Source organism: Rhinolophus sinicus, linkage group LG17 (genome assembly GCF_036562045.2).
Source record: "Rhinolophus sinicus isolate RSC01 linkage group LG17, ASM3656204v1, whole genome shotgun sequence".
Lineage (NCBI taxonomy): Eukaryota > Metazoa > Chordata > Mammalia > Chiroptera > Rhinolophidae > Rhinolophus > Rhinolophus sinicus.
Window position 1 is genome coordinate 11,019,112 of NC_133766.1, and position 27,221 is coordinate 11,046,332.

General features: G+C 47.7%; 1 protein-coding gene and 1 pseudogene across 8 annotated transcripts in view; one reads left to right on the forward strand and one right to left on the reverse strand.

Moving 5' to 3' along the window:
• CACNA1E (calcium voltage-gated channel subunit alpha1 E) overlaps positions 1 to 27,221 on the forward strand; it is a 453,931-nt gene that overhangs the window by 155,335 nt on the left and 271,375 nt on the right. For 7 of the 8 annotated variants that reach the window (XM_074322331.1, XM_074322336.1, XM_074322333.1 and 4 more), the window contains one exon: positions 17,828 to 18,093. The exons of the other annotated variant lie outside the window; for it this stretch is intronic. In XM_074322331.1, coding sequence (XP_074178432.1) covers positions 17,828 to 18,093 — 266 coding nt within the window. The remainder of the gene's footprint in view (positions 1 to 17,827; positions 18,094 to 27,221) is intronic. 8 annotated transcript variants of the gene reach the window in all.
• On the reverse strand, positions 19,693 to 27,185 carry LOC109448671 (MORF4 family-associated protein 1; annotated as a pseudogene).

Here is a 27,221-nt window from a genome sequence, read left to right on the forward strand (position 1 = left end):
AGACCCAGTCTTATATCATATCATATATCATATATCATATCATATCATACCTGGTCTTATATTATATTAAAATAATATTGGATCTTATATTAGTTTTTGCTCCAAAAGACGCATTAGAGCTGATGGTCTGGCTAGGTCTTACTTTTGAGGAAACACTGTAGATATGATTTGTGAGTTGTAAATATCTTCTCCCTCACATAGCTTGTCTTTTTCACATTGTTTATGGTGCTTTTTGTCATACAGCATTATTAATATTATGCGGTAAAATTTATCTGCTTTTTTCTTTATGATTTTTGTTCATTTAAAAAATTTCTTCTACATACCAAGGCAAACAAAAACAAAAACAAAATCAAATAAACAAACAAAAAGCAAACCAAGTCATTTGTACTGTTTTAACCTAAAAACGTTAGTTTTGCTTATAACATTTGTCTCTTTCAAACCTGGAATCTGGAATTATTTTTTGTGTATCCTGTAAGGTAGGCTCTAATTTTATCTTTTATACACCCTCAACCCATGATTAGTCCTTTGTTCCAGCACCATTTAGTGACTAGTCAATTTGTTTCCACTGTTTCTGGGCATCTGATTTTATTCCAGTATTCTATTCCACTATTCCAATAGTATATCCCCTTCAACCATGTCTCACTAATATAGTTTATATTTATAGCTTTGTAGTTTTGATATGTTAGGGTAAATTCTCCCCATTCCACTGCCCAGTTGTCTTGGTTATTGGTCTTTTAATCATCCATATGACATTTAGGATAAGCTTGTAATATTTCATTTTTAAAAATGAGATTGTGATTGTAACTGAATTTATAGCTTTTTCTGGGGGAGGGTCGTGATCTTTAAGCTGTTTAGTTTTTCCATCCCTGAACATGATGTATTTCATCCTATGCTTAGATCTTCTTGAAAGTCCCTTGAGAGAGTTTAAAATTTTTCTCTACATCTTTTATTGCACATCTGCTATTAGATTTGTTTTCAGATGCCTTATACTTTTGATGCTATTGCGTGACATTTTTTATCATTGTATTTTCTGGTTCTTTGTTGTTGTTGTATCAGAACTTGTATTTTTTGTATACTGATTTCAAATCCAGTATCCTTGTAGACTTGTAGAACTCTCTTATTACTTTGAATGGTTTTTATTTTTTGTAGGCTCTTTTATATTTTGTATGTAGACAGCATCAACTATGGATAATGACAGATTTGTTTTTCCTTTACAATCCATACTCCTTTTCTTTCTTTTTCTTTGCTTATTACATTGACTAGTACCTCAAGCATAATATTGAATAGAAATAGTTTTAGTGGTTGTTCTAGTCACATACCTCACTTCAAAGATGTGTCTTGACTTCAAGTCTGTACTGCCTCTGGACAATATCTTCCCACCTAATGTGGCGCTGTTGTTTAGTGATATAGTGCCACTATGTGTGTGTGTGTGTGTTCACAAATCTATCTATCTATCTATCTATCTATCTATCTATCTATCTATCTATCTTTTACATTTGTCCCCATATTTACCATTACCTTTGACTCATCCTGCCATTTTCTTATATGCCACTCTTCCATTTAAATTTCTGTCTTGAGGAATATTGTATATTACTTATTTCCCTTTACTTCAGTGGTAAAGTCTTCCTTATTTTTCTGAGAAAGTCTTTATTGTAACCTCAACTTTGAGTAATAATTTAGCTGAGTATTTTTAACACTTGAAGATATTATTCCATTTTTTGGGGTCTCTATTGTTATAGCTAATCATCTAATTGTTGTATCTTATAGGTAATCTGTCTTTTTTCTCAGGATGCTTTTAAGATTTTCTTGTCATAATTTTAGATCTTTAAATATTTCGCTAGAATATATGTAGGTTAGATTTATTTTTGTTTATCCTGCTTAGAACTCATAGAAATTATGGACTCTGAGAATTTATGTCTTTTATTAATTTTGGAAAATTTATCCTTTAGCTCTTTAAATACTGTCTTTCTCCATTATCTATTTCTAGAATTCCCATTAGGTGTAATTTGTGTCTTTTCATTCTGTCCTCCTCCTCTCTTAACTTTAATCGTATTTTCATCTCGTTATCTCTATGTGTTGTATGCTGGAAAGTTTCCTCTGATGTATCTACCTGTTCACCAATACTCTCCTTAGTTATGTCTAACCTAACAGTTAATTTATCTACTGCCTTTCATTTTCATGGTTTCATTTTTCATTGTAAGAAATTATATTTGCCACTTAAAATTTTTTCTATTGTATCCCATTATTTTCTTTCTTTATATACCTTTTCTATTATGTCAAGCTTTAGTGCTCTCTCTTGTTTATTGTATAAGATAACTTTTCCTTATAGTGGATTGTTTCCTTGTGTGATTAAAAAATTTTGATTGCAAACTCATGTCTAGAGATGTTTGCTTTTCCCATGGAAATACATTGTAGTCTATTTTGTGAGAGTAGCCTCGTTGAGTGGTTTTGTTTGGTTCTCTTTCTTGATCCAAGAAAGTTACTAAAACTAGTTTTTACTTTTTTTCTGGCTTAAGGGTTCCTGAACCCTCCTGAATATGTAGTGTTAATACAGCTTATAAACCCATGTCGCATACACTCTTGAGCTTTGATTTCTCAGGGTTTGGCTTTTCTCATTCACTCAGAGATAGAAGCTTCCCCATTATCTCTGTTTGCTGTAGAGTTGATTTTTCTGCAGTTCAATCTTTAACTGAGGGCATTGTCCTTCAAGTGTCCCAGCTTAATGCAGAGATTTAGTTTCAGCTTCTGCTCACAATGCTCTTAAGACCTTATCTCTTGCTCTTGAATGGGCATTAAAACCCATCCATTAAAGCCTCTAGGTGACCAGGACTAATTACTGCCCGTGAGACAGCTGCAGTTTTGGTTCACATGCTTAGTCCTGTGCTTTTCATTTCCTCCTAGGAATGTCTTTTTATATTTTGCAAGTTCAGCAACACATTTTTAAAAATATATTTGAAAATATATTCCTGTGCTTTATCTAGTTTTCTAGATATTTGTAGCAAGAGGATTTTCCTATTTTGCCATCATGCTAGTACTGGATCCTTGAATGACTTTTATAAAGAGAATACTCTAAAATAGGAAAGCATGAGATATTTCCTGGGGGATATACAGAGCCCCCCAAGACATATAAGTGTGATGTTAGTCAGCCTGCTGGACTGAGCACAGGGGAAGATTTGATGAAGGAAGTTGGGAGAAACTGCAGTGCATTAATGGGCGATTACTTTCTGCCCCCTTAGATGGTACACGAGTGCTTAGCTAATGGCAGTTCACTTAGAAAAGTGATCGCTGGTAGGTTTTTACCAGCAGCTCCTAAAAATATCTTGCCTGAAGTGATTGAGTCTTTTTTGGGAAATGAAAGATCAGAATCTGTAAGCAGGGAGAGGATCCTCAAATTCTAGTGAAGAGAATTCTGGAAGCCAGTGGGAGAGCCACGAAGGGTGTTGGTGAAAGGAGAAGTTGAGGGACTCAAGCTCTACTCTAGCTTTGAAAAGTAGAAGGAGAAGCAGGGGTGAGAGTGTAGAGGGTCGAGTTGATACATGACCAGGCTTTCACAAAGACGAAGCCAGCCTGCGGGAGGAAAATCTATTCTCCATGGGACCTTGTGACCATATTTCTTAGTCTCCAGAATATCAGGAGAAATGCTAGTGTCAGAGATCCAGTCGCTAAGCCTGCAGTAGGTGGTGTTGGACTGTAGTCACTCTTATGTTTTTGGCTTGAGTTCTCCCTTGAGTCTCTGCTAAAAATATGTCTCTTTTGCATTGAGGTGTGGAACCCCACATCGGGCTCTGAGGCCATTAGGAAACCAGAGGTGCAGCTCTGATTTCACTCCAGCTCCCAAAGGCTGTGACTCACTGGATATGAGAAAGAACATTCCACTGGGAGTCACTGCCTTCCTGGTGGTGATGCCCATGAATTGTGTGACTTGAACAACTCATGTAATGGCACCAGTGGTCTCAACAGTTTTGCCCCCTAAGGGACATTTTTGATTGTCACAACTAGTGGGTGCATCTGGCATCCAGTGTTAGGAGGCCAGCGATGCTGCTAAATATCCTACAGTGCACAGGAGAGCACCCCGCGACAAAGACATATTTGACTCAAAAATGTCAATAGTGCTGAGGTTGACAAACCCTGCTGTGTGTGTCTTTTCTCATCTCTAAAATGACGGGCTTAGAAGAGGAGGTTGACGTGTGTGGCTAGATTACATAAGCTCTCTATTCAGATTACCCATCTATCTAATGCAGACCACTTCGACCCACTTGACAGCCATAGAAACATGCAGCAAATGAAATAAATTAAAAACATTCTCCACCCCACCTTCTACCAAAGAACAAAAGCTTGTACTAAAATTCTGTGAACTTTGAAGGTTCACAGTGGCCACTGAGTTTGCCTCCACGCTCTGGGTCGTTCATCTTGTCATGTTACGTAGGTCTGCAAGTTGCACTTGTACCTGCGAGATGCTAGTTGAGGACCGTCTTCCTTGAACTGAATGGACTGTCTCCCAAACAGGTATTGTCACATCTAACTTTTCCCATACCACCTTCTCCACATGGCACAGATCCTAAGAAGTTCATATCCTGTTTGTGTCCACTTGGCTTTGCATATACTTACCATTCATTTATTCATGCCTCAATTCATTCATTCTATAAACACGTATTCAGGACCCACAGCGCATAAGGCAGAGCATTAGTTGCTGTGGAGAATGCAAGGATAACTAAGTCAAGTGTAGTCATGGAGAAGAGATCCACACACTGTAGTATCTGAGGCAGGGTGACGTAAGGTGCCAGAGTTTCTCAGAGGAGACAGAGAGATCATGTTTGTTATATGATCACGCAATGCTTCATAGACAAGGTATCACATAAACTGGGCTTTTAAGTCTAGTTTTTCCACAGGTGGATGTGGAGAAAGGGGGAGGGAAGGGAGAAAGAAAATGAGGAGTGACGTGCAAGAGGAGTATGTCAAGGTGCATTTGTGGAGTGGTGAGCAGTCTGACGCCACTGAAGCAGGCAGTGAATGTTGCAAAGTAGGAGGAGATATTGCCGGGAGCACAGAGTGGTGGGGGGGGCATTTTGTTCAGCCCTGGTCCTTAAAATAAGGACTCAGGTTGGATGACATTGAAGTTTGCTTTCAACCCTAAGATTATAAGAGCTCATGCTTCCATAGGTGTATTTGATGGGCACTAGCAAACTCAACGTATTCATTCCATAAATAAATGTGTTGGATGATCTTTTGCCAGACATTGTACCAGGCACAGCAGATACAGTGTAGAACAAGCTCTTGAATTTTATTGCACGGAGGGTGGGGACAGGGTCAGAGGTGGACTGTGCAATGAATTGTGATAGAACCTGGAAGAAGAAGATGGGTTAGAAAGCTCTTCTCATCTTCTGAGGAGGAGGCATGAAGTTCTGAACTTGAGAGACAGGGGTGCAAACGGGAAAGAAAAAAAGACTGTGAAAGTGGAATAGAGGGGAGAAGAAGTGACAGGACTTGGGCAATGGTTGGAGTAGGAGGCAGCAGGAGGAAGAATCAAAGATGCACCCAAAGCTTTGCACCTGAGTTAGGGGGAGTCTGTGACGCTGCAAACAGCATTAGAGACCTGGGCAGGAGCTGGTTTGGAGGAAAAGATGAGCTTGTTTGTAAACCAGTCGATTGAGTCACAGTGCTTTCAGGTTATCGGGGTGGAGGAGCCCAGTTGTGAATGTGGTACCAGGCGTTGAAAAGCATAGGGCCAAAGATAAGATTTGGGCGTCTCGCAGACATTAGCTTCAGGTGCAGCAGTCTGAATGGAGGCGCTCACCCAGAGGGTGTGTGTACAAGTACATGGAGAGAAGGTAGGAAACAGGCTCCGTGCAGCGTGTACGTTTAGGAGGTGGAAGCAGGAAAGGGGAACAAGAGGAAGGGGCAGGTAGGGGGTGGGAGGAGAACAGCGGATTGGAAATGCACCTGAAGTGGGAGGAAGGGGCAGGGAGGACACTTCTGCTGAGTCCCAGATGCAGCACGTGTGTGTGTATACACACCCGAAGAGCCTCCAGGGAAACAGACTCTGGTTTCAAAAATCCCGTAGAATGTTTAGCTGGAAAAATGTTGAGCCACCTGATGATTGGGGGAGGGGGAGGGGGAGGGGGAGGGGGAGAGGAAGGGGGAGGGGGAGGGGAGAGGCTCTCCAGTGAGTCATCCCTCACGTGTGTTAGGAGTTGTGGGTAAAAGGTTTGCTGCTTGGTTTGTTCTGTAAGAGGTTCCTGTGGTACTACGGCAACAACAGCACTCTAGAGACTGTCGTGGCCCCTGACGGGCATTGCCACCTAAGGAAAGACATTGGGGGACTGTGTGTGATTGATTTTGTCTGTGCATCCTGTTCTCACTAGGCTGGATGGTGGAGTGGCTGTGTGGGGATTTGTAGCTCATGTAAAACCTACAGTTTCCAGGTAAAGTGTCTTTTCATCTCTTCACTTTTCACTGTGGAGGAGGCTTTGTGTCCACGGCTTGACTCCTGCGTGACCCTCAGCTCTGCCACTCTGGGCCCTGGAAACCTTTCTTGTCCGGCCTCAGGGTTCAGGCCGCCCTGGCTTCCTCAGCTTGTCTCTCGCTGTGAGGACTGGCGGTAACATGTCACTTCTGGTATCAGGCGGGTCCAGGTTCCAAGTCTAGCTCTGCCACTTACTAGCTGTGTGGTCTTCGTATAGGGACTTAATTTCTTGATTTCAGTTGCCTCATCTGAAAAATACTTGAAGCTAAACATGCCCACCTCGGGCAATTCTCGTGCAGATCAAACGAGGTAACACATCCGTAGGGCTTATTAGTTAGACAACTGTTTGTTATTGTTTCTGCTTTGAAACTTTTTCTTTCATGCTTCTGCTTCAGTCTCTTTCTTCTGAACTGTTTCCAGAATTTCTTTCCCTTTACCTCACGTTTTAACAAGTAACTAATTCGAAGAAAATTATAACCTAACACCCCTTAGCCAACTCCTGTCTGGCTCCCTGGACAAATGAAGGACCTCGCATGCCTTGATTGTCCTGGTGTAATTCTCTTTTGGAAATAGAAAGCTGTCTTTTGACATCACCTGTAATGCCTGGTATCTATCCCTGCAAGTAGATACCACGGACGTGACGTGACACTCTAAGTTCACAAAGCATTTTCACACACGTAATCTCAACATCGTTTTGGAAGTTGGGTCTTTCACCCCGGTGAGCTGGTGACTGTCTCCAGTTTTCAGACATGGGCGTGTGTGCGCGCCTGAACTTGCAGGGTAGTTTCTTTTCTTTTAACACAAAAAGCTAAAGTTTCAAAGCAGGTGGGGTGTGGGTTAAACACTGTTCTAAATGGCAGGCCTGCTGTTCGTGGGGAGGGAAAGTGGCCTGAAAGTTTAAAAATAACCTGAACAGTATAGACTTCCTGTGAATTCTACAGCCCGGAGCACGGTGGGTCTGTGGGTGTCTTACCTGCTGGAGTGCAGGCAGGAAAACAACAAGTGGAGAGGCAGGAGGATTTAAATTTGCCAAATCCTTTAGTGGCACGCGTTGGCAGCAGAAGTATTTGTGAAAAAAGGAAAAAAAAACCAATGAAAGCCAGACTTCATGGCCAGGATGGATATTCTGTGGAGTAGGGATACCCTTGGATTGGGGGAACACAGAGCTTTGGAGGATAACGTGGGTCTGCAATGCAGGGGACCCTCCTTTTCTGCTGCGGACCCTCATCTCCTCTCCCTCCCTCCCCTCCTTTCCTGACCCCTCCAGAGTTGGCTGATAGCTTTTCCAGGTAGCCACCTGAGACTGACCCACCAGGAAGCTCAGGGATGGGGGCCTTTGGGGTAGATGCGGCTATTCATTGAAAAACAAGTCAGTGGGGTGCAAAACCACGCTCATCGTGAGGAAATTGCGGGAGGTAATATACTCTTTGGATTTTGAGAAATTTGAAGTGTGTGGAGTAGAACTCGGTTCTTCCTGACGTGGCTCCTGCTGCCGTGGGGCCCTGCCGTGCAGACATGGGGCAGGAAGGGTGCGGGTCCGGCTTCGCATACTGGCGTGTGTTGGACCACAATGCGCTTGAGAATCTCTGGTCCCAGCTGTTGTAGCATCACTGTCGTTGTTTTTGCACGTGGGATCATCGGCTTAGGCAGGACTGAGTGTCCTGTCACGTCTACAACCTAAGGACGTGCTTATTCTGAGGCCCGTCCACACCTGCTGTGGTGTCTGAACCTGTTGGAATTGCAGGAGCATCAGGAAATAAAGCGACCAGCCCCCGTCTCTCTTAACAATACAGTGCGGTGGTGAAAATAATGGGTTTGAGAGGCGAATAGACCGAAGGTTGACTTTCGGTCTATGTCATTCACTGCCTGTCAGACCTGAAGGGAAATGATTTCGTCTCTCTCCGTCTTGCTTATCTTATTGCGAACACGGAGATTCTAATAGTACCTACCACACAGAATTAGTCTGAAAAAGAAGGAAAGTAAAGGGCTTAGCACAGTGCCTTTCACATAATAAATATTTAACACTGATTACAATTAATATTATTAACCCAACGGTTTGTGATTCTTTTGGTTTGATGCATGACTGTTTTTTCTTTGTTTTTGTGGTCTGATTATTTTAACAAAGGGAAAATAGCATAAGAGGAGCTTTGGGTTATACTAATACTTCACCACTTTACATCTGGCAGAATTGTTTTTGAAGAAACAATTGATGGAGTTATTATGTGAAATGATGGAGTGACTAAATGATGGAGTTATTATGTGGGAAAAAAAAAAAACCCACAAAACTAAAACAACAAGTCTATAAGGAAAAGGGTTATATTGTGAGTGTGTCTATGTGTGTGCGTCCAGGGGAATGGCTTGTTAAGGGCCTGAGAGAAGGATATTTCAGAAATTCTCTCTTTCAATGGAGAATTACGTTTCCACTGTTCCCATGTTTAAATGGCACATTAGGAATATTTAGAAATCTTTAAAAGAGCTTGTAATTCTTCACATTTGAATCTACTGTATTAAGCGCATCCAAGAGCTGCCAATAGCATAGGAAGATTACTTGCACGTTTGTACACTGTCTGCCAGAACTTGAGATCAGAGCAGATTCTCGTGTGTGTCTTTGCAGATAGGCAAAAGTGTGTGTCTCTTTCACCTGTAATTTCTCCTAAGGGAAAGAGGTATGATGATGCCATTTGCTTTTTTTGTAGAGAGAAGAGATAGAAGCAATGAAGAGTAGTAGATTTTGTTTGACGCAGAATTTTATTTTTCTGTCTCGCTTCCTGTGGAGAGGGATCTGAAAGTATTCTTTATGTGGGGGTCTGAGTGTCTCTTTTAAATAACTGATTCCCCAAATCTTATTTCAACCACAGAAGGAGATACTCCTCATAAGAGAATGAACCATGAACCCTGTAATTTAATGATTGATAAAAAGAGGTTGCAAAAGAGCCCCCCGAGTTTGAGACATCTGATCTCCTACAAGGGACGTAAGATCTTTTCTTGAAACAGAAGGAGGAACTCTCAACTCAGAAGGAACAGCTGGGAACACCTGAACCAAAGCAGAGGCTCGGAGTCAGAGCCAGAGTGTGTTAGGGGAAGGGCAGCCCCCCAGGCAGGGACCAGCTGCCTGGTGATGCCAAAACTTTTCAAAGAGTTGCAGGAGACTCATTCATCCCTTCATTGACTGTGTATTTAGTAAAGGCCTGCTATGAGGATAACATAATGCAGCCCCTGGATGTAGTCACAGGAAGGGTAAGGTAAGTCCTCTGCTTTTGAGAAGCTGACACCGCAGTTGAGGAGACAAAGCATACATAACTGAACAAAATTAAATAGGAATGTCCTGGTGACGTTATATTCATGACAACCATGGCAGTGAGTAGACAAGGTACCGTATACGTGATGCTGAAGCGCTATGAGTTTATAGGAAGTAGAGGTCGTGAAGTCGGAGAGGTGATGGAGGGCTTCCTGGAGGAGGTAGATTGCACTGAACCACACCTTGAAGGATATCTCAGAGTTAGAGAAGCAGAAAAGAGGAAGGATGTTTTTGGCTCAGTCTGTATCAGGGGCTCCGAACAAGAGTTTTGAGGTCAGAGTGGACATGGCATGTTATCGCCATGTTAACACTATGGTACTTGGGGGGATGGTGTTGGAAAGGTTGATTGAATTCAGATTGTCTTGAATTGTCAGGCTAAGGAGTTTGACTATTTTATTTTAGGCGGAGAGGAACCACTGAAGTTTAGGTATTGACAGGGTGAATGATCTCACCTGAGTGTCACCTGATGTCACCTGAGTAGACACTGGTATTTTAGGAGAGGGAACCTGCTTTGAAGGAATATTAGGAATTCACTTTCAAACACATTGAATTTGAGATGATGAAGGATCAGAGTCCATATGGAGATACCCATTACTTAATGGGCCATTTGGATCTGGAAATGAGGTAGAAGGTGAGGGTTAGAGACTAGAGGTGGACAGAAGGGTGGCAGTTGAAACTGTGGGTAAGGATATGACCCCGAAGGGAGAGAAGTCAGAGAGAGAAGATAAAGGGGTTGGGGACAGACCCGTGGATGGGGTGCTCCCACAATAAAGTGACAGGAATACGAGAAGGAAACAATGAGAAACTGGGAGGTGTGGAGATAAGGACACTAAGGGGGGATGCGACTCTGAGAAAGAGGGGAGGTCAGTGGTGCCAAAAGCTGCAGTGGTCAAGGAAGCGGAGGGCAGAAGCAGGACTGATGGAGGTGGGGCAGGGGGGCGTCTCAGTTAACTTCTGGGGAGTGGAAGCGGCAGAGCCAGTGCATGGTCTGGCCGGGTGCACATTTCAAAACTGGCCTTAAGTCCCTATCATATGGGAATGCCTTATTCACTCTGATTATTTTATACCAGGTGGGTGTAACCAGCTGCTCAGTGTGGGAGAGAGTGGGAGAGAAAGGGTGTGGTGATGGACAGGTGGTGGCTTAATCTGAATCTGCTGATGATTCCAACCCAGGGAGCCCCGTAAGAGGCAAGCCTGGTGGGTGTGGTGGATTCAAGTTCTCTTCTCTGGCACTTTAGGGACCCTGTAGGCTCCATTTCGGCTGCTTTCCCTGCTATTCGGACTTTGTCTTCAAGAGTGAAATGTGGGGAGTGGCTCAAGCGCAGCGGGTTCAGGATCCAGCCCTGGCACCTTCTCATCCTAGGCTCTGGCACCTGACACCATACCTGACACGTGGAAGGGGCTCCATTTGCTTCCTGAGCGAATGAATCAGCCAGAGCCCACCCAGGCTGAACACGCTTTGCGATGTGTGGGCTGTATTCTGTTTTCTGAGTCAAGAGGCCAAGGGGGCGGATGGATGGGCACGCTTCCATCGTTGCTCTCACCCTCAGATGCCAGGACGCCCTCCGCTCACGGCCGTCAGTCAGAGCTGCAGCTCTGCGGAGTCGTCCTGCTGCACTAGACCTTGGCCAGGGAGCAAGGCTGGACCCTGAGGGTGGGAATGGAGGTGCACAGTGACAGGGCAGGGATCCTTTGCCGTCTGCGGTTACACATTGAGCCTCCAAACTGACTCTCCCCATAAGGGTTCATGTGCATTTGGTTAAACATATCTGACTTTTGTGCCCGCTGCAAAGTGACCCATCCTTTGGAAAAGAAAGGATTGCAGTGGTCCACTTGGAGTCTGTGATCCTAGGCTCACCGGAAGAAAATACAAATGCTGACTGGCTCATCAGTCCCATGCGTCTTGCCTGCCCTCCACAGCCTGACACGCTCAGGTCACATATGTCTGAACCACGCTGCTTCTCGATGCCTCCAGGGCCTTCTCTTTTCAAGGGAGCTCGCTGAGTCCTCCTGTTTCCTGACTGCCTCCAGCTGGAGGGCTTGTTTCCCTTCTCCATTCTCCCCCGTGCTCTCTTACGGTGCACACTACACCCTTCCTTGGATTAGAGCCCTTTATAGATACGTTTTTTTTCCCTTCTCCTTATGAATTAATAAGTAAACAAACACATGTTCTCTCAGGTAACAGAGTCTTTGGGCTCTTCAGACACTGGTCTCTAACATGTATATTTTTCTGTTTTCTTTTTGCTCAGTTGTCTTTCTGACCAAGTCTCAGGTACTTACACTTCTCTGCTCCCCCATCCACCCCCTACACACCAAAGCCATCTCTGGGGCTGCACTTCCCAAGTCTGCTATCAGAAACGGAATGCTGCCAAATTTGCAGTGTTTGCTGTGTGCCGCTATGGTCCCAGCTACCACAGCTGAAATATATTTAGCAAACACTTATGTGGCACTTACTGTGTGCCAGGTATTGTTCTAAGAGCATGCCACATTAACGAATATTCATGACAGCCCTATCTATGGGGTGGGTGGGCAGGGGGTGGGGTGGTGGTATGCATTCTTAGAAACTGAACCTTCTGAGAGACTGTCTCAAGGTCATTCTTTACCTCTTCAAGGTCCAGGGTCTTGTCTATGACTGGACTCTTATGCCAGGAGAACATTATTTTGGCATGCAGCATGTAAATAGTGGCCACACCTCATAAAGAATCATGACCTTGTTATCAGGAGATCCAGCTCTGCTATTTCCGAGCTCCATGCACTTGGACAAATCCTTGACCCTCTGGGCCTCAAATAATAGGAAGTGCCTCACAGTCCAGCAGTGAAGATGCAGGGAGATAACGTTACCCTGGTTGGCACCCAGGAAATATTGAGTTGTCATAAATGGTTTCAAAAACATGTCTTAAGCAAAATTTGCAGATCTATAGTTAGTTGATAGGGCGTTGGAGCTGTGGGGTGTCTCAGGCATAGGTCTGAGAAATGCTGATTCTAGAGCTGGACATTACATAAGGATGTGAAGTCATGTTTTCACTCCAGGAAGGGATGTAAGGTATTTTGGAAGCCACCAGACTCCCAAGATGTCTGCACTGCTGTAAGGCTCCTGTACTCTGCTATGAATTTGCACATGGTCTCCTGCCAACTTTTGTCTTAAGAACCCACTCCCAAATCCTCTCTGCATTATGTTCCTTAGAGCACTGCTTTGCATAAGCATCTATTTCTTGGAAAAGCTCAAGAAAGGAAAAATAGAACAAAAGGGGCTCTGACAGCTTCAGCATAAGCGATCTGAGTGTAACTGGCAGGGTGTGGGGGAGATGAAGGAGGGGCGCTGCTGGGAGGGACACCTTTTGGATGAGGCTAGATTTGCAGACTTCTCAGTGATGGGCTAAAATCTCACGTGAAGAAGGCCCAAGGCCTGAAAGGTCTGGGGAGAGCTTTAGGAATGAGGGCATTAGGCCAAGTGCTTCTCCCGCCTCGCCACTCACGCCTGTCCATCTTAGTAAAAACTGCCATGCCCTACCTGGTCTGTGGGAGTGTGCCCACCTTGTTTTCTTCCTTTTCTAGAGGAGATGAGTCACCTCCCCTCCTGCTTGCTTTGGATGGTACACTGCTAGAGTCGAGGGGCTCCAGGGTGAAAGCTTTGATTAATCTGGGAAAGTTTTTCACTGGCTTCCTCAGATCCTTTTTGGGTTTCTAGTTTGCAGGTAACTGCTTGCACAGAAAGCATGTAGAGCAATTAGCTGTACCATCTTAACTGTGTGTGTGTGTGTGTGTGTGTGTGTGTGTTTTGACCTTGTGCACAGTGTATGGGGCTGCACTTTCCAAGTACTGTGAGATGAGTTAGTTGCACTGTGGTAAAATTTGGGGCTTGGACCTCAACAAAGTGTCCCAGGGGTGGGGCTGGTGACGAGGTCACCTGTTTATATAGGAATGTCTAGGCTCTGAGGTGTGGTGCCTGGGTGGTAGCTGAGCTCGCAGTGTTGTGCCCATAAGTGACCAGTAGATGGTGCTCTAATAACAGGAAAATATGGCTACTGTCCCTCCTGGGCTGGAAAGGGCTTTTTGGAAACTGGTTTCCAATTTTCGATTTGTGGGTCTTTGCGAGAACAGTGGAACTAGGGACACCAAGAGCAGAATAACCGACTAACTTCTCTTACGAAGTGCATTATGGCCAGGACGTGATCTCAGGTTGTTTCTAAGGGTCTTCCTGGATCTTCAGGGCAGTCGACCAAATACTCCTGAGACTCAGCACGGGGCCGTATAGTTTCTTCTCTTGACAATGAACAGTTTGGAATGACACTATTACTGCCCAGAAGACATGAGCTTGGGTATAAGAAAGGGCCGTAAAGTAGAAATCAGAAGAGCTGTTAAAAGTCCAAAATCTGCCTCTTATCAGATATGGACCAACTACTTAGCATTTCTGAAATTCTGCTGATTTGTCCACCAATTCAGGGTCATAATACATATGTTGTCAGGCTGACCTCAGAGGTTTGGAGTGAGGTTTGTGTAAACTGAAACTGTTAAACACACATAAGATACTGTTCAGCCATTAAAATTGTAGCCTTCGGGGGGCTGGGAGAATGGGGCACTGGAGAGCATGAAAGTTCATAGATCTCAAAGGTCTCAAGAGTTGGGCTAAAGCCAGATGGGGGATGGAATATGAACATGTGCCTTCTTTCCTTAGTTCAAGTCCATTCCCAAAGCCATTTATGCCATCCTGTTTGCCTCTGTCCTCTTGGGCTGCAAGAATCCCCGTTTATAAAGCCCTACAGAGGTGCTCATATCCTTAAATGTCTTCAATATTATCCCCACCCATGCATTTGTGATCCCTGTCTCCTCAGAAGGCAGGGATGCAAGTCTCAACTCCAGTGAGTCCTCACATTTCCATCTATAATTCCGCCTTGGGGATTCAACATCTTTCCAGAATTACAGCAGCCAAAGAGAACGTAGGACATTGTAGGGATAGCAGAGGAATGAATGCTGGACCTCTGCTGAGTGGGTGACATTGAAGACACAAGTCAAGGGTTCCTGATCTTCTAAGAACCTCCTCTGGGAGGAGAAAGTTGGCGATCCCTGCTTCCTCTGAGCATTAGCAAACAGGTCTGTCACCCTCCAGCCTGCTAAGGCCAGGGCACAAAGGGACGGGGTGAAGCCGCAGTATAAGAATGAGGTCCATCAAACATTCTTGCCAGGTAGGTTAAGAATCTAACTTAATCCAAGAAGAGGAAACCTTTTTGTCCTCATTATTGTATCCTCAGTGATTAAAACAGTGCCTAGTGTTCAAAAATATTTGTTGAATGTTTTGAATGAATTTTGTGCTGTGGGTTAGATTCTGGTCCTACCTGAAAGCATGGCTTTGATCATTTCTGAAACCCCTTTCTAATCCTGTGTAGTTTATTGGGTTACCGAGACAGCCACTTGTGACTGGCTCTCAAGGACTAACAGGCTGATGGGACTCCATGGTTCATAGCACCACCTTCTTTTTCACTTCTGACTGGTATTCAGACAGAAAAGGGCTCTCCAATGAAGGTACGTAGAAGGCTAGAGTGAGGGAGTAATGTGAAATCGAAATACTAAGTAGAGCTGACTCACCTTGAATGGTAATTTGGCCTGAAATAGGCTCCCTTAAATCAAAAGGTCAACATGCCGTCCCCCAGGGCAGCAGTGCCCGCTGGGGTGGACATGTTAAGACCGTTCTTTCGGTTTTCCAGAACCCAGAGAATTTCCCTTCACACTTGCACATACATCCTCACACAATAGACCCTTGTCAGTGCTCACGTGGCTTGCCCACACACAGACACGTACACGTAGGAATACACGTGCCTCCCTCACTCAGGCGCTCGTCCCTTCTCACCAGTTCATTTCACACACAGACACTGCGAAGCCACACTCACCCAGGAGTTCCACGGGAAGGAGGAGGGAGAAAACCCCTTCTCTTCCACAGCTCGGGTGGGGAGGACTTGGATGGGATTGTGTGTTGGGGCCAAGGCAGGAAAAAGAGGAAGGTGTGCTGCAGCTCGTGTGGACATTGGAAGGGGCAGCTGGCACCTGTCCTCAGTCCAAACCATTGAGTCACCTGTGGGGAAGGGCTTGTTCGCTAAACCTAGGGACTCTTTCTCTGCGGCTCGGAGTCCACCTTCCCCACTTCTGCGGCTCAGTTACTCAGTTATGGGATGAGTTTGAGGAAGTCAGTGGACCTCACTTGGGGGTAAAAGATAGGGGTGGGAGGATCCCCCTGATGGTTACAATTTTGAGAAGGGTAGTTTCAGTCCAGAGCTCACCATCTAGGGCCTGGATATCTGGACCACCCATACAGGAATGGATGCGCCGAGTTCTGCGAGAGCCAAACCCCAGAGGCCGCCCCAGGTCGCTCTGTTTGGAGAAGGAGGGCAAAAGCTCCCGCCAGGAGCTGGCACCAACACCAGAGTGCGGAGCCCCCAAGGGGTCCTAGCGTCCCTCCCGGGCCTCTGGGGCTGCTGTAGGGAGCGGGTGCCCTACAAAACTCCCCGGGCAGCGTCCGTGCAGCGTGGGAGATGCGGGGGAGTCTCGGCCCTGGAGCGCGGAGCGCGAGGCGCAAAGGCTTTGACTCCCCGCTAGGGCGGCGGGCCGGGCACCACGCCGGCACCGCACTGGCATCGCCCCTCTGTGGGGACAGAAGGCGCGAGTGCGTGTGCGCGTGCGTGTGCGCCCCCGCCGCCAGGCCTCAGCTTCTGCGGAGAGTCCGCCGCGCCGCCAGCTGCGCCCGCCCCTCTCTTCTCCGCCTTACTTGGGGGAAAGGTGACTCTAACCTGGACCTTTGCAGGGGTGGCCCGCTACCCTCTGGGTCAATCAATCAATCAGCCAAACCAACCCTGCATCCCAGGAACCTCCAGCCGGGCCGGTGGGCCGGGGTCCTTCAGGCTCCATCCTTGCTCCTCCCCGCCCTGCCGGCCCCGCCCCCGCGTCCACGGGCGCCACGCGTACCTCCGGCTCGGCTGGCTCTCCCCCTCCCCTCCTGTCCCCTGCCCTCCCTGTCTTCGCCCCTGTTCCGTGGAGTCTCGGGATGCCGGGGTGGAAGAGGAAGACGGAGTCGTTAGTGAGCAAGTTCGGTCCTTGGACAGCTCCGGCGACAGGCCACCGCTAGGCTCGGCTGCAACCTGTTCCTCCCTCGTCCAAGTGCTCGCCCGCTGCCCGCCCGCGCCGCTCCCGCCCTCTCCCGCCCTCTCCCCGGCGCAGCCGCGGATCGCTGTTGCGTGCTGATCCGGGGAGGCGGCCGCGGCGGCGGCCAGCGCTCCGGGCGGATGCTGGCACTCGGGCTTCGCTGCTCTCTGGATACTGCTCAGCATCTCTGCCAGACGCAGGAGCTTTGAACTCATTTGTCTCTCTCTGGTTGGATCGACTTATTTTGATATTTTGGGCGTTGCGGTTTACGCAGGAATCTCTCTACTGCTCTCCCCTCTCCCTCCCTCTCTCTCAACCTTTGGATGCGTCTGTACTGGCAGATTTAAAGACCCAAGTCTTGGCTGTGGAATTTCTTGGATGGACTTGCAGGGGGCTGGCGTTTATAAAGCATGCCACCATAACCTCGTCCTTGTGTTATTATTTTTTTGTTGAAGTTCTTTTGTTTTCACCCCCCGCCCCCAACCAATACATCACCAAACTGTTACCTAGCGGGTCGGTTGCCTGCCTCTCTCCCAGGACTAGGTGGTGCGTCTGCCAGAAGAGGAGCTATGTTTGAAGAACAGCCTACTCCGCCCCTCTCCTCTTCAGTCCCTGAACGCCACCGCACACTGGCATTTTGAAAAAAAAAAAAAAAATTGCCTTCAGAAACTGAGCACCCCCCCAGTCCTCTCCTCCCCCCCTTTTTCCTCCTTGAGGAATGGAGCTTCGCAGAGGTTGTATTTAGATTCAACAGTTCAGAGCGGCGGGGTCCCTGCTGCCGCCTCTCCGAAGAGCTCGCGAGGCTCCCCGGAGGGGGTGGTCCCCGCGCCCGGCTGGATGCGGCGCTGAGTCTCCGTGTGTCTTTCTGCTTGTTGCTGTGTGCGGGTGTTCGGCCGCGATCACCTTTGTGTGTCTTCTGTCTGTTTAAACTTCAGGATGGCTCGCTTCGGGGAGGCGGTGGTCGGCAGGCCGGGGTCGGGTGATGGAGACTCGGACCAGAGCAGGAACCGGCAAGGAACCCCGGTGCCGGCCTCCGGGCCGGCAGCCGCCTACAAGCAGTCGAAAGCGCAGAGGGCGCGGACTATGGCTTTGTACAACCCCATTCCCGTCCGGCAGAACTGTTTCACCGTCAACAGATCCCTGTTCATCTTCGGAGAAGATAACATTGTCAGGAAATACGCCAAGAAGCTCATCGATTGGCCATATCCTTTCTTGCCCACCATAACTCCCCTCTCCGTCTTTGCATTTCTTCGGGTAAGGGGGGAAACCGAGCATGAAATTTATCCCCCACTCCCTTCCTGGTGCCAATTTCCCCCTTTGCTGAAGTGCACTCTTCTGTGCATACAAGGGGCAAGGTTGGTGCTCTAGAAACCAGTGTGGGCACTAGTGGTTATCAAGGTAAGACTTTTGGGTTTTGATTTTTCCTGTGTGGACATCTCTGGCATCTCTGGGTGCTTGGTGGTGTGGTTTTGTCCGATTCCCAGGCCCCCAGTCCCATCACATTGAATAGGTTGCTCCTAATCAGGGCTTTCTTTCATACTCAGTCCCCCTTTTTCCTCCCTCAGAGCCACCACTTCAGCCCCCACCCCCACCCCCTCCACCGCTGGGGAGACAACTGCACTCTCTGCCTGTAGGGGAAGTCCAGGCTCCATGAGGGATTTCTCAGTTCAGAAGCTTCAAGAGTTCTGGGCCCAAACCCTGTAGACAAATTGACAAATAGATAAATAAAACAGTCGTTTGGCTGGAGACCCAGCTAACTCTGGGGACTGAGTGGAAGTTCCACTGAAAGTGCAGTGGATGAGTGTGTCAGGGGAAGCAGTCTCTAATGACACAGCCCAAGCAGCCCAGCTGGAGTTCTCCTTTCAGCCAAAGAAGAGCAGTTTACCAGGGCCCCTCCTTCCTTAGTCCTGGGTTGGGAGCCCCTGCGTCTTAATGCGTGGCCCCCCTGAGTGCTCTCTCAGTGCCCAGGATCCAGGCAGATCTGCCGGGCCTGAATTCATCTGCTGAAGGCTGCTCAGCTGAGCCCAGAGGTGCGCAAGCAATCTGTCTGTCCCTAGCTCCCAAGGAACGGCTCTCCACGTAGAGCTGGTGGGGTGTCTCTGATGGTGGCAGTGTCAGAGTGAACGGGCATAGAAGAAGCTTCTTTGCAGGGTTAAGCAAATGCAGCAAATGTAGGCTGCTGTTTCTGCATCTCACTGCCTCATTCTTCACTAGGAATTTGGGTGTCTGGCAAGATCTTTAGGAATTGAGGGTTGCTGGGGTGGTGAGGATGATTCGTGGTAAATATGGGGGTCGCCTTGGAGACATGGGACTTTGATGCTTGTGGAGAGAGATTTCTTGGGATGGATGCACCTGCAAAGGAGGCCCCACCTCTTCTTCTCTTTCCTCCCTCCTCCCCACCCCGACCCTCCAGGTGTGCAGCACTGACACAGCTGGAGCCGGACTCAGTTCCTAGTATCAGTGAGGTGTGCAGCTGGTGCCCCTCAGGGCCTGGGCATCTCTCTGCTGCCCCCACCCCAGTCTCTGGTCCTTCCCCCTTCCTCCCTAGTTCCCTGCCTCAGCAGCCCCGCGATTGGCTGGCGCGTGGTGCTTCCAGGCAGCACCCCTCATTAGAAAAGAAGGAGCATCTCTAAGCAGATATTCTTCCTGCTGCTGCACGCATCCTCCCCCAGCCACCCCTGTCTGGGCTTCCTCTCTCCTCCTCCCTGCACTCCCCTCCCCCGACCCGCACCGAGAGATGGGGCCCAATGGGGCCTGAGTTGAACATGCTTAGGGTGGGGGCATTGGGGAGGGGAAGGGCTCAGTCCAGCAGGCCAGACTGCCGGGGCGCTGCACAAAGCGGACAGATCTCATTGTGTTGCGTGCTGCGGCGGCAAACACTCCTCTAGTCAGGTCTCTACTGATTTCCCCACCAGGGCCCCCCTCTCCAAGCCCGCCTCTACACTAAAATTTCTCACCCAGCAGGTGCTGCTTTCCTGTGACCCTCTTTTAGGGGCGTGTTTACTCAGACAGGCTCCTTCCCTTTCCTTGTGGTAGACAAAGCCGCCCCACGGATGGCAACGTGCCTGCAGCCATCGTTGGTGCCTTGGAGGGAGCCACCCAAACTCCTCAGGCGGCCCGGGCTCCGCATCCACTGTGGTTCAGCACCTTGGGCACTTCCAGCTGGGCCCAGGCTCCGGGTTGGGATCTCAAGCACGTTTCCTACACCACGCGGTGGCTCCTGTTCAGGTTTTTCTCTTCAGCTGGAAAGACACCGCCTTCCTGCCAGAGGTTGGGAGCGCAAGGTGCACTGTGGGTTTGGACTCCGCCCTTTCCGTGTCTCAGGCCAGAAGGGGCTCAAGCGTCCAGAGAGAGTCAAAGGGAGGCTAGGGAGTTGATTTCAGTATCATTCTCAGTGAGTGGGCAGTGAGCCCGTCCCAGTGGTCTCTTCTATCCCCATAGTTGGGAATTTTCGATGTGGTTCTACAGCATGTGGGCAGTGGTAACAGTGTTCAGAGAACATCTGCTAAGGTGTGTAGAGGAGCCCTGTTGGCAAATATAAAATACACTGTGTTTGCTTTTTTCTCCTGGCTGTACAACGTCATGGACTAGTATATATCCCCTCTGCTGGTGACCATGTGGAAAAATTGTGCATCTGTCTGTCCTGTGTTTTCTCCAGTACCACGTGCATCTAAGTTCCTACTCTGATTTCTCTTCCTTTCTCAACATCCAGCTTCCTGAAATACCCGGTAGGGAGGCCGTGTGAGCGGCCCTTACCAGTGAAGCTTTAGAGCTAGGCTGTCTGGGTTCCCGTCCCAGCTCCTTCACCAGTTCTGTGACCTTGAAAAGTCACTTCTATTACTCTGCGACTCAGTTTCCTTGTTGGTGAAATGAGGAAAATGATCATGAGTTACTGGGAGAATTAAATGAGTTATTAATACGTATCAAGTTGCCTAGTCACCTAGTAAACACTAGCTATTATTATTAGTGGAGTCCTTCAGAAATTTCAGTGTACCTGAAGGACCAGCTCTTCTACATTGTTCCCTCTTGAAGACCCCAAGGGACAAGGGACAGCACCCTCATTGCCTGGGGGTGGTGGGGGGCAGCTTGTTGAAATTTCAGAATCCCAGAGTCTCACTTCAGACTTTACGAAACCAGTATCTGCGTGTTAATACCAACCCCAGGCAATTTGTGTGCACGTTAAAGTTTGGGACGTGCTTCTCTGCTCTTTGTAAGAGGCACCTTTTTGAGAAAAGGAAGGATGTTCAGAAAACATGTCAAGACCTGCTTTGAACTGACACAGGTACATGCAGCATACCGGAGGGTTTTGATTATTTGTGTACCACGCCTTTTGGGATGTTGACATCTTTCGTTGGCTGCAGAAAAGCCCCTGGACTAGGAAAGGTAGAGTGCACCTCTGTAAGCTGTGTTGGTGGTGACGTAACACTGCGTCATACGGGTCCTTCATCAGATTGGGCCGAAAAGATCGGTTAAATGAAAGGAATGATTTAATTTATACTTGTAGGACTCTGACTTGAGCGGTGGGTGTGGTAATTTTATCCAGTTATTAATAGGAAAGGTCTAGTTCTTGGGGGAAGAGAGGCCTAAAATAACCCAGACTTGTCATGAAAGATGGTGGCACCTCAACTGCCCACTCTTTCATTTTTCTTGAAAGTTACCTCTGCATAGGCAGATAATTTTATTTTCTTACAGCCCTCCCTTCTGCAGTGGAGGCCGTAATGTAACCTTTTGGAAAAAGCTAATCCGATTTAAATCGTGGTATTACATTTTATATGATTCCTCTTTTTCTTTCTTGCTCATTTAATAGATCTAACAAGAAGGTTGTCTTTTTCTCAGGGAATTGGCTGCTCTGAATGTCATCCCACGTTCCCTGTGCCATATGCTTACCAGCTCTACCCTTCTGTGCCCAGGCCTGGTTACTCTGTGGCCATACAGGGTCTCCCTCATGGTGTGTGAGATGCCCCACACTTGTTTGCCCTTTCTCAGGTGAGAGGATGGAGGGAAGAAATGGAGTGTCTGACTTGGAGCCCCTGTGCTGTTGATGGGCAGGGGAAGATTTTTCCCCCCACTGATGGCGCGGGTCATCTCAGCAGGGGAGCACATGTTTCACGTGGAAGTGAACATGGTTTAAAGTAGGAAGATCAAATGTGTTGGCAGCCACTGAGTGGAGGAGGCTCATTACAGTGCACCTGTGGCTATTTATCTGCTTTTCTCCTGCTTTGCTTGCCTGTAAATATACAGCACCTCGAGGGACAGTAGACGGTAACCCTGGCAAGTTTTCAGGTTTGATGTGGCTGTAACGGATCGTGAGTCAGAGTGCCTTGATGAGGGCCGAGGGTGACAGCTAACCAGGACGAAGCGTGTGATTATACCCTACGAGCAGGTCAGGCAGAAAGGCCTCACATCTGCTGTGTACGTGGGCACGGATGGATGTAGACAGTGAAACACGTAGCTACTGTAACTGGCACCGAGGCTGCAGGACACAGGTCTTCATTTTCTAAGGCTGTCCCAGGACAGCCTCCAAATGGCCTGTTGGCTCTGCCCTTGACATGAAGTGTGGGTAATGTTTCCTCTGGAAACCAGGCTGTGACTTGTTGTGGGGACCGGTTGTCATTGGGGTGCAATCTGGAAAGCGACGTGGAGTGGAAGAGTTTGACAGAAGCGAATGACTGAGGGATGGCGACAAAAATACCTAGAATGTGATAGTTTTGCGTGTTGGTTTGTATGTCGTCATTGCCCCAGTGGCTTTCTGCACAGTGGGCGCAGAGCACACTGTGATTAAATGAGGAGGAAAAGAACGAGAAAGCCCTGCCTTTTATCTTCTTCGGAAAGATCCAGACTCTAGAATTATTAGCTCCACCCACAATTACTTACCTCTTTTTAGCTGTTGCTGTACAAAATGTAGGTATTTCCTCCCTCCTCCCCGCCCCCCCAAACTCTGCTGCTTTCCCTTCTTTATAGAACAGCTGGTTTCTTTCCATCTTCATAGTCTTCGTTACAATAAAGCTGAGTCAAGGTCTGCGAAGCTTTCAGAAATCTTGCAGGCCCTTTGACACTTTGTGTTCCATCAGCTGATCTGTGGCCTCCGTTTTGTCATTCGCAGGGCTGCCTGGGACATGCGGCTCCCCAGCCAAAGCCCAGCCTGGCAGCCCAGCTGGACAGAGGCAACTCAGACCATCTTACTTTGTTTATCCCTGACCACAGAGAGCTGAAAGGGGGAACCTAAATGTGACTGTGATGAATACCTTTTTATTCAAGGCGAGAGAGAGACCAATCCATCCCTTCGGTTTCTTTTTCTGCCCAGTCCTCCACCCTTTTCGTCTTCCTGCATTTCTCCGTGTCTCATTTTTAGGTTCAGCCTTTGTGAATAATTCATTATATGTGTGGGTTTTTCCTAGGATTTTTCAGAAAAAGAAGGTTATTTGTCTTCCTCTTGGATATGAGCAAGATCTCTTGCAGAGGGCCAGCCTCCCAAATCAACTTTTTCCGTGAAGTCCTCTGTTGTGCATGGGACCGGGACAGAAGAGAAAGGTAGTTGGGGGGTTGGGGAGGGGTGGGACTCTCTCTTAACGTGCTTTTCCTTGCTGTTTTTATAATGACCACGTCCTACTCAGTCCTGTACATTCGGGTACCTATAAACATGCAGCTATGCCCCTCTATTCAGAGAACACGGTTAACTAGAAGATAGTTATGTCCCCAGGTGCTTTTCACTCTTCATCCTCTGGTCATCCTGGATCTTCAAAATGATAGATGCTGAGAGACTGAGCTAAGAAGCAGGCTCAGTAACCGCGTCTTTTCAAATTCCAGTGAGTTCACATAGGAATCTGGAGGGGGGAGCAGGCACGGAAATTAGTGTCTAACACCCCCCTTCTCCCCGCGCCCCCCACACGACTACCAGCACCACATGGCCTCTGAAACAGCCTGTGGGGGCAGAGCCCCAGAAAGCAGTTTCCAGGCTCTCAGCCTCACATAGACAGGTGCTGGCTCAGGTAGTAAATGGCCATCAACTGTGATTGCATGGCCATCAGCTGTGGCTAGTTGGCCGTCAGCTGTAACCAGTGAGCCATTGGCCACTAATATAACTGCTGTGGCTGTGCTAGCAGAGAGAAGAGAAAGAATGGGGGCTAGCAAGAAGATGGCGGCTGGGCTGGCAAGCGTGGATGGCGGTTTGTGGACAGTGTGGATCCAGCCTCCATTGAGAGTATAGTGCCGCCAGAGAGAATATAGTGGTATGACTCCCCTACCTATGGCTCCGTGGGTGTTCCTTTTTGGCCTCACCATATCCTGCGTTCTTGTATGGGGAGCGGGAGCAGAGACCCTGCAGGCCTCCCTGCACGACAAATGGCGCAGCGAGCAGGGTCTCCCGCACGACACAGCCCCTTGCAAAGAGGGATACATGGGCCAGGGACCGGTATCAACACTTCTGAAACATTCCAAGCCCACACAGAGAACTCGGGTGGGTCACCAGTCACGTTTGCAGCATCGCTTTTCATTAAGGACAGAAAGTACAACACAAAGGTATTCGGCTCCTCCGACCTCATGATCTGTCTGAGGTATTCAGTCACTTCGGGGAGGTGTCTAGGGTGTATTGGGGCCCACTGAGTGCCCCAAGTATGTTTGTTTACTTAATTTTCCATTCCCTGTATCTTTGGCCAATCTTTGGCTATGACCTCTTCACCCTATTTATGAGTCCCCTGTCTGCATCTCTGGAAAGTGAACAGCCAGAGGGTATGGTTCAGGGGGAAACGGGGGACCTCTAAAACAGCACTGAATGACTTTAAACCTTGTCAGTTATCTGCACCTGGCAGAGCAGTGGGTGCTTCTTAGGAGCTGCTTTTCTTATTGTGTTTGAATTCCAAGTTTGTAGGACTAAAGTTTGTAGTTCCACTCGTAGCATTCTAGAATATATATTTTAAAGGCCTACAATAGACCTATTTTTAAAGTAGTTCACCTGGAGGTAGGTGGGCAGGGCTTGGGACTGTAACACTGGCTGTCTCCAGTTCCAGGCCCCTGTGGCCCAGCCACGTGCGTGGGGCTTCAGGGAGAGGCCCTGCCTGGTGCCTGTGCCAAGTGTGGTTTTTTCCCCGTGGGTGGTTGATTTGAATCACTGTTGCAACTGTGCATAATTTTGAGACTTTTTTTTTTTTTTTTGCTGCATTTGGTCCTGCTGCATGTGGTTCCCCCATCTCTGGAGACTTTGGAAAGCCTGGTTCCGATGTACGCATTGGCTTTTCTAGAGGCTTGTTTCATTAAAGCCAGGGGGTGGGGTGGGGTGTCTTTATTTCTTCCTCCCCTTTCCAGGAGGGATGTAGAGGATGTGGCTGAGCAGTGGGACGCAGGTTAGAATCGACGTCAGGAACTGAGGCCAGGGAGCATTTTCTGGAATCTTCTGTGCCCAAGGTGCAGGGTGCCCTGAGTGGCCTTCGGGACCCAGAGAAGAGGCTCAGAAAACCATGACGAGGAGGAAATTAGTCGTTCCAAGCCTTTCCCACCCTTCTGCTTAGCTGTAGGTTTGAAGTTTTTTAAACTTTCTGTGCCTCTTTCTCAATTTCCACACCATTGTCTCACGGGGCTGGTCAAAGTCAAGAAGCATGAAATGGATTTTCAACAGTCACTCACTAACATCCTGGCAATTTCCAGCTGTGTGCTTTGGGGAACTATTTTGCCACTGTTCTGTCAGTGACTTTTCTTTTCAGCAGGTGATTCCACCAGCATCCAGGCTAATTCCACTTTTAATTTCTTTGTTTGAAGTCTTCCATATTCACTTGGTGCTGCTCGTTCTCAAATTTCTGTGTGTCTCAGACGCTCCTGAAGGATTGGTTAAAATACAGATTCCTGGATCCCATGCCCAGAGTTTGTTTGTTTGTTTGTTTGTTTCTTTCTTTCTTTTATTCCAAGCAAATGAATACTTTTATTAACATGGTAATTTTTTTTTTTTAAACACATGGTAGGGTTTTGACCTCAAATATTTGTCAGGTCTGCTACTCAAATAAACTTCTAGCTGGACAACTTATGAACCTTGAAGACACCTAGTCCCTGTCCACTTTCGGGTCCAATGCAGACAGTCTTTGCATTCCTTCCCCAGCCCCTCGAGGGCTTTTGCAAATGTTTCTTTCATTTTATGCCCAGAATCCCCTGAAGTGCATCAGGGTAGTCTGTCAACTTGTGTGGAATACCAAGGTCTCATCCCCTATTCCAGGTTCCGTGTCAAATGAAGCTGAGTTATGTTGTCCAAACAAAGTGATCAGACAGATTACGTCAGATCGTGTGCCACATAACATTCAATTTTGAACAAAATACACCTCTCCTCCTTGAGTCTCACATAGAAATTTAAGTCCCAAAATACAGACAATACCCCCTTCCACCCCTTCTTTTGATGCATCAGTCCTAGCCAGATCAGCTCCATTCCCCGTTCCCGGATGAAGTCTGGTCCCTTCTTCAGCTTCTTTAGCAGTGGCTGCATGGAGTCTTCTTCTAGAAGTAAAGCAGCTCCTTCAGCACCTCCAGAGCTGGAGAACTTCAATTCTGAGTCTCATGTGTCATGCGCAGATGCACAGTTCAGGGAGCTATCAGATCACACAAGAAAGAACGAAACACCTCAAAACTTAGAAATAACCAAAGCCCAGGAACAAATGTGACTGCTGTTGTAAGAGCTTACAATCTAGGCCCTAATTCTTGCACGTCAGAGCATGTCCCAAATAGAAGTGACTTCCCCAAACAAAAACATTTAACAGTCGAAACTCACATTGAGGTCATCAACCATAGACCACAGCAAAAACGTAGTGTACGTGAGGACAGAGGACAGACAGAGGAAAAAAGAGAAAACAAAGGCTGTCTGGTTTCAGCTTCTCCAGGGTGTCCGCCAGTGTCCATCAGTGGACCAGAATCCATTGGCTGCAAACTAGCGATTCTCATTCTGGGCGATTTGCTTTTCTCTATCCGCCGGACCAGCATCGCTGTCTGTCATCTCCGCAATCTCCCTGGCTTTCTCCTCGGCTTTCTCACACCTTTTGGTCACTCTGCCCTCCACTTCGTCATTTGGATTCTGCAGATGATTCTGAGTGCTGTCCTCCGAGGCCTCCACCTGCACTTTGATCTGGATGAGCATATTGTCCATCTCCCACAACTTGCTCCTGTTCCCCGTATACGCTCGCCCTGCTCCCGGGTGAGAGCTGCCATATCCTCCGGCATCTCACGGCCGACTGGAAGCAGAAACTGCTCGAAATCCTCCTCGGGCTCCAGCACTTCCACCTCCTCCAGTTCTGCCAGCGCGACGATGTCCTAGGGCCGCATTTTCCGCCGCCGCTACTCCGGAACCGCAGAGAAGAG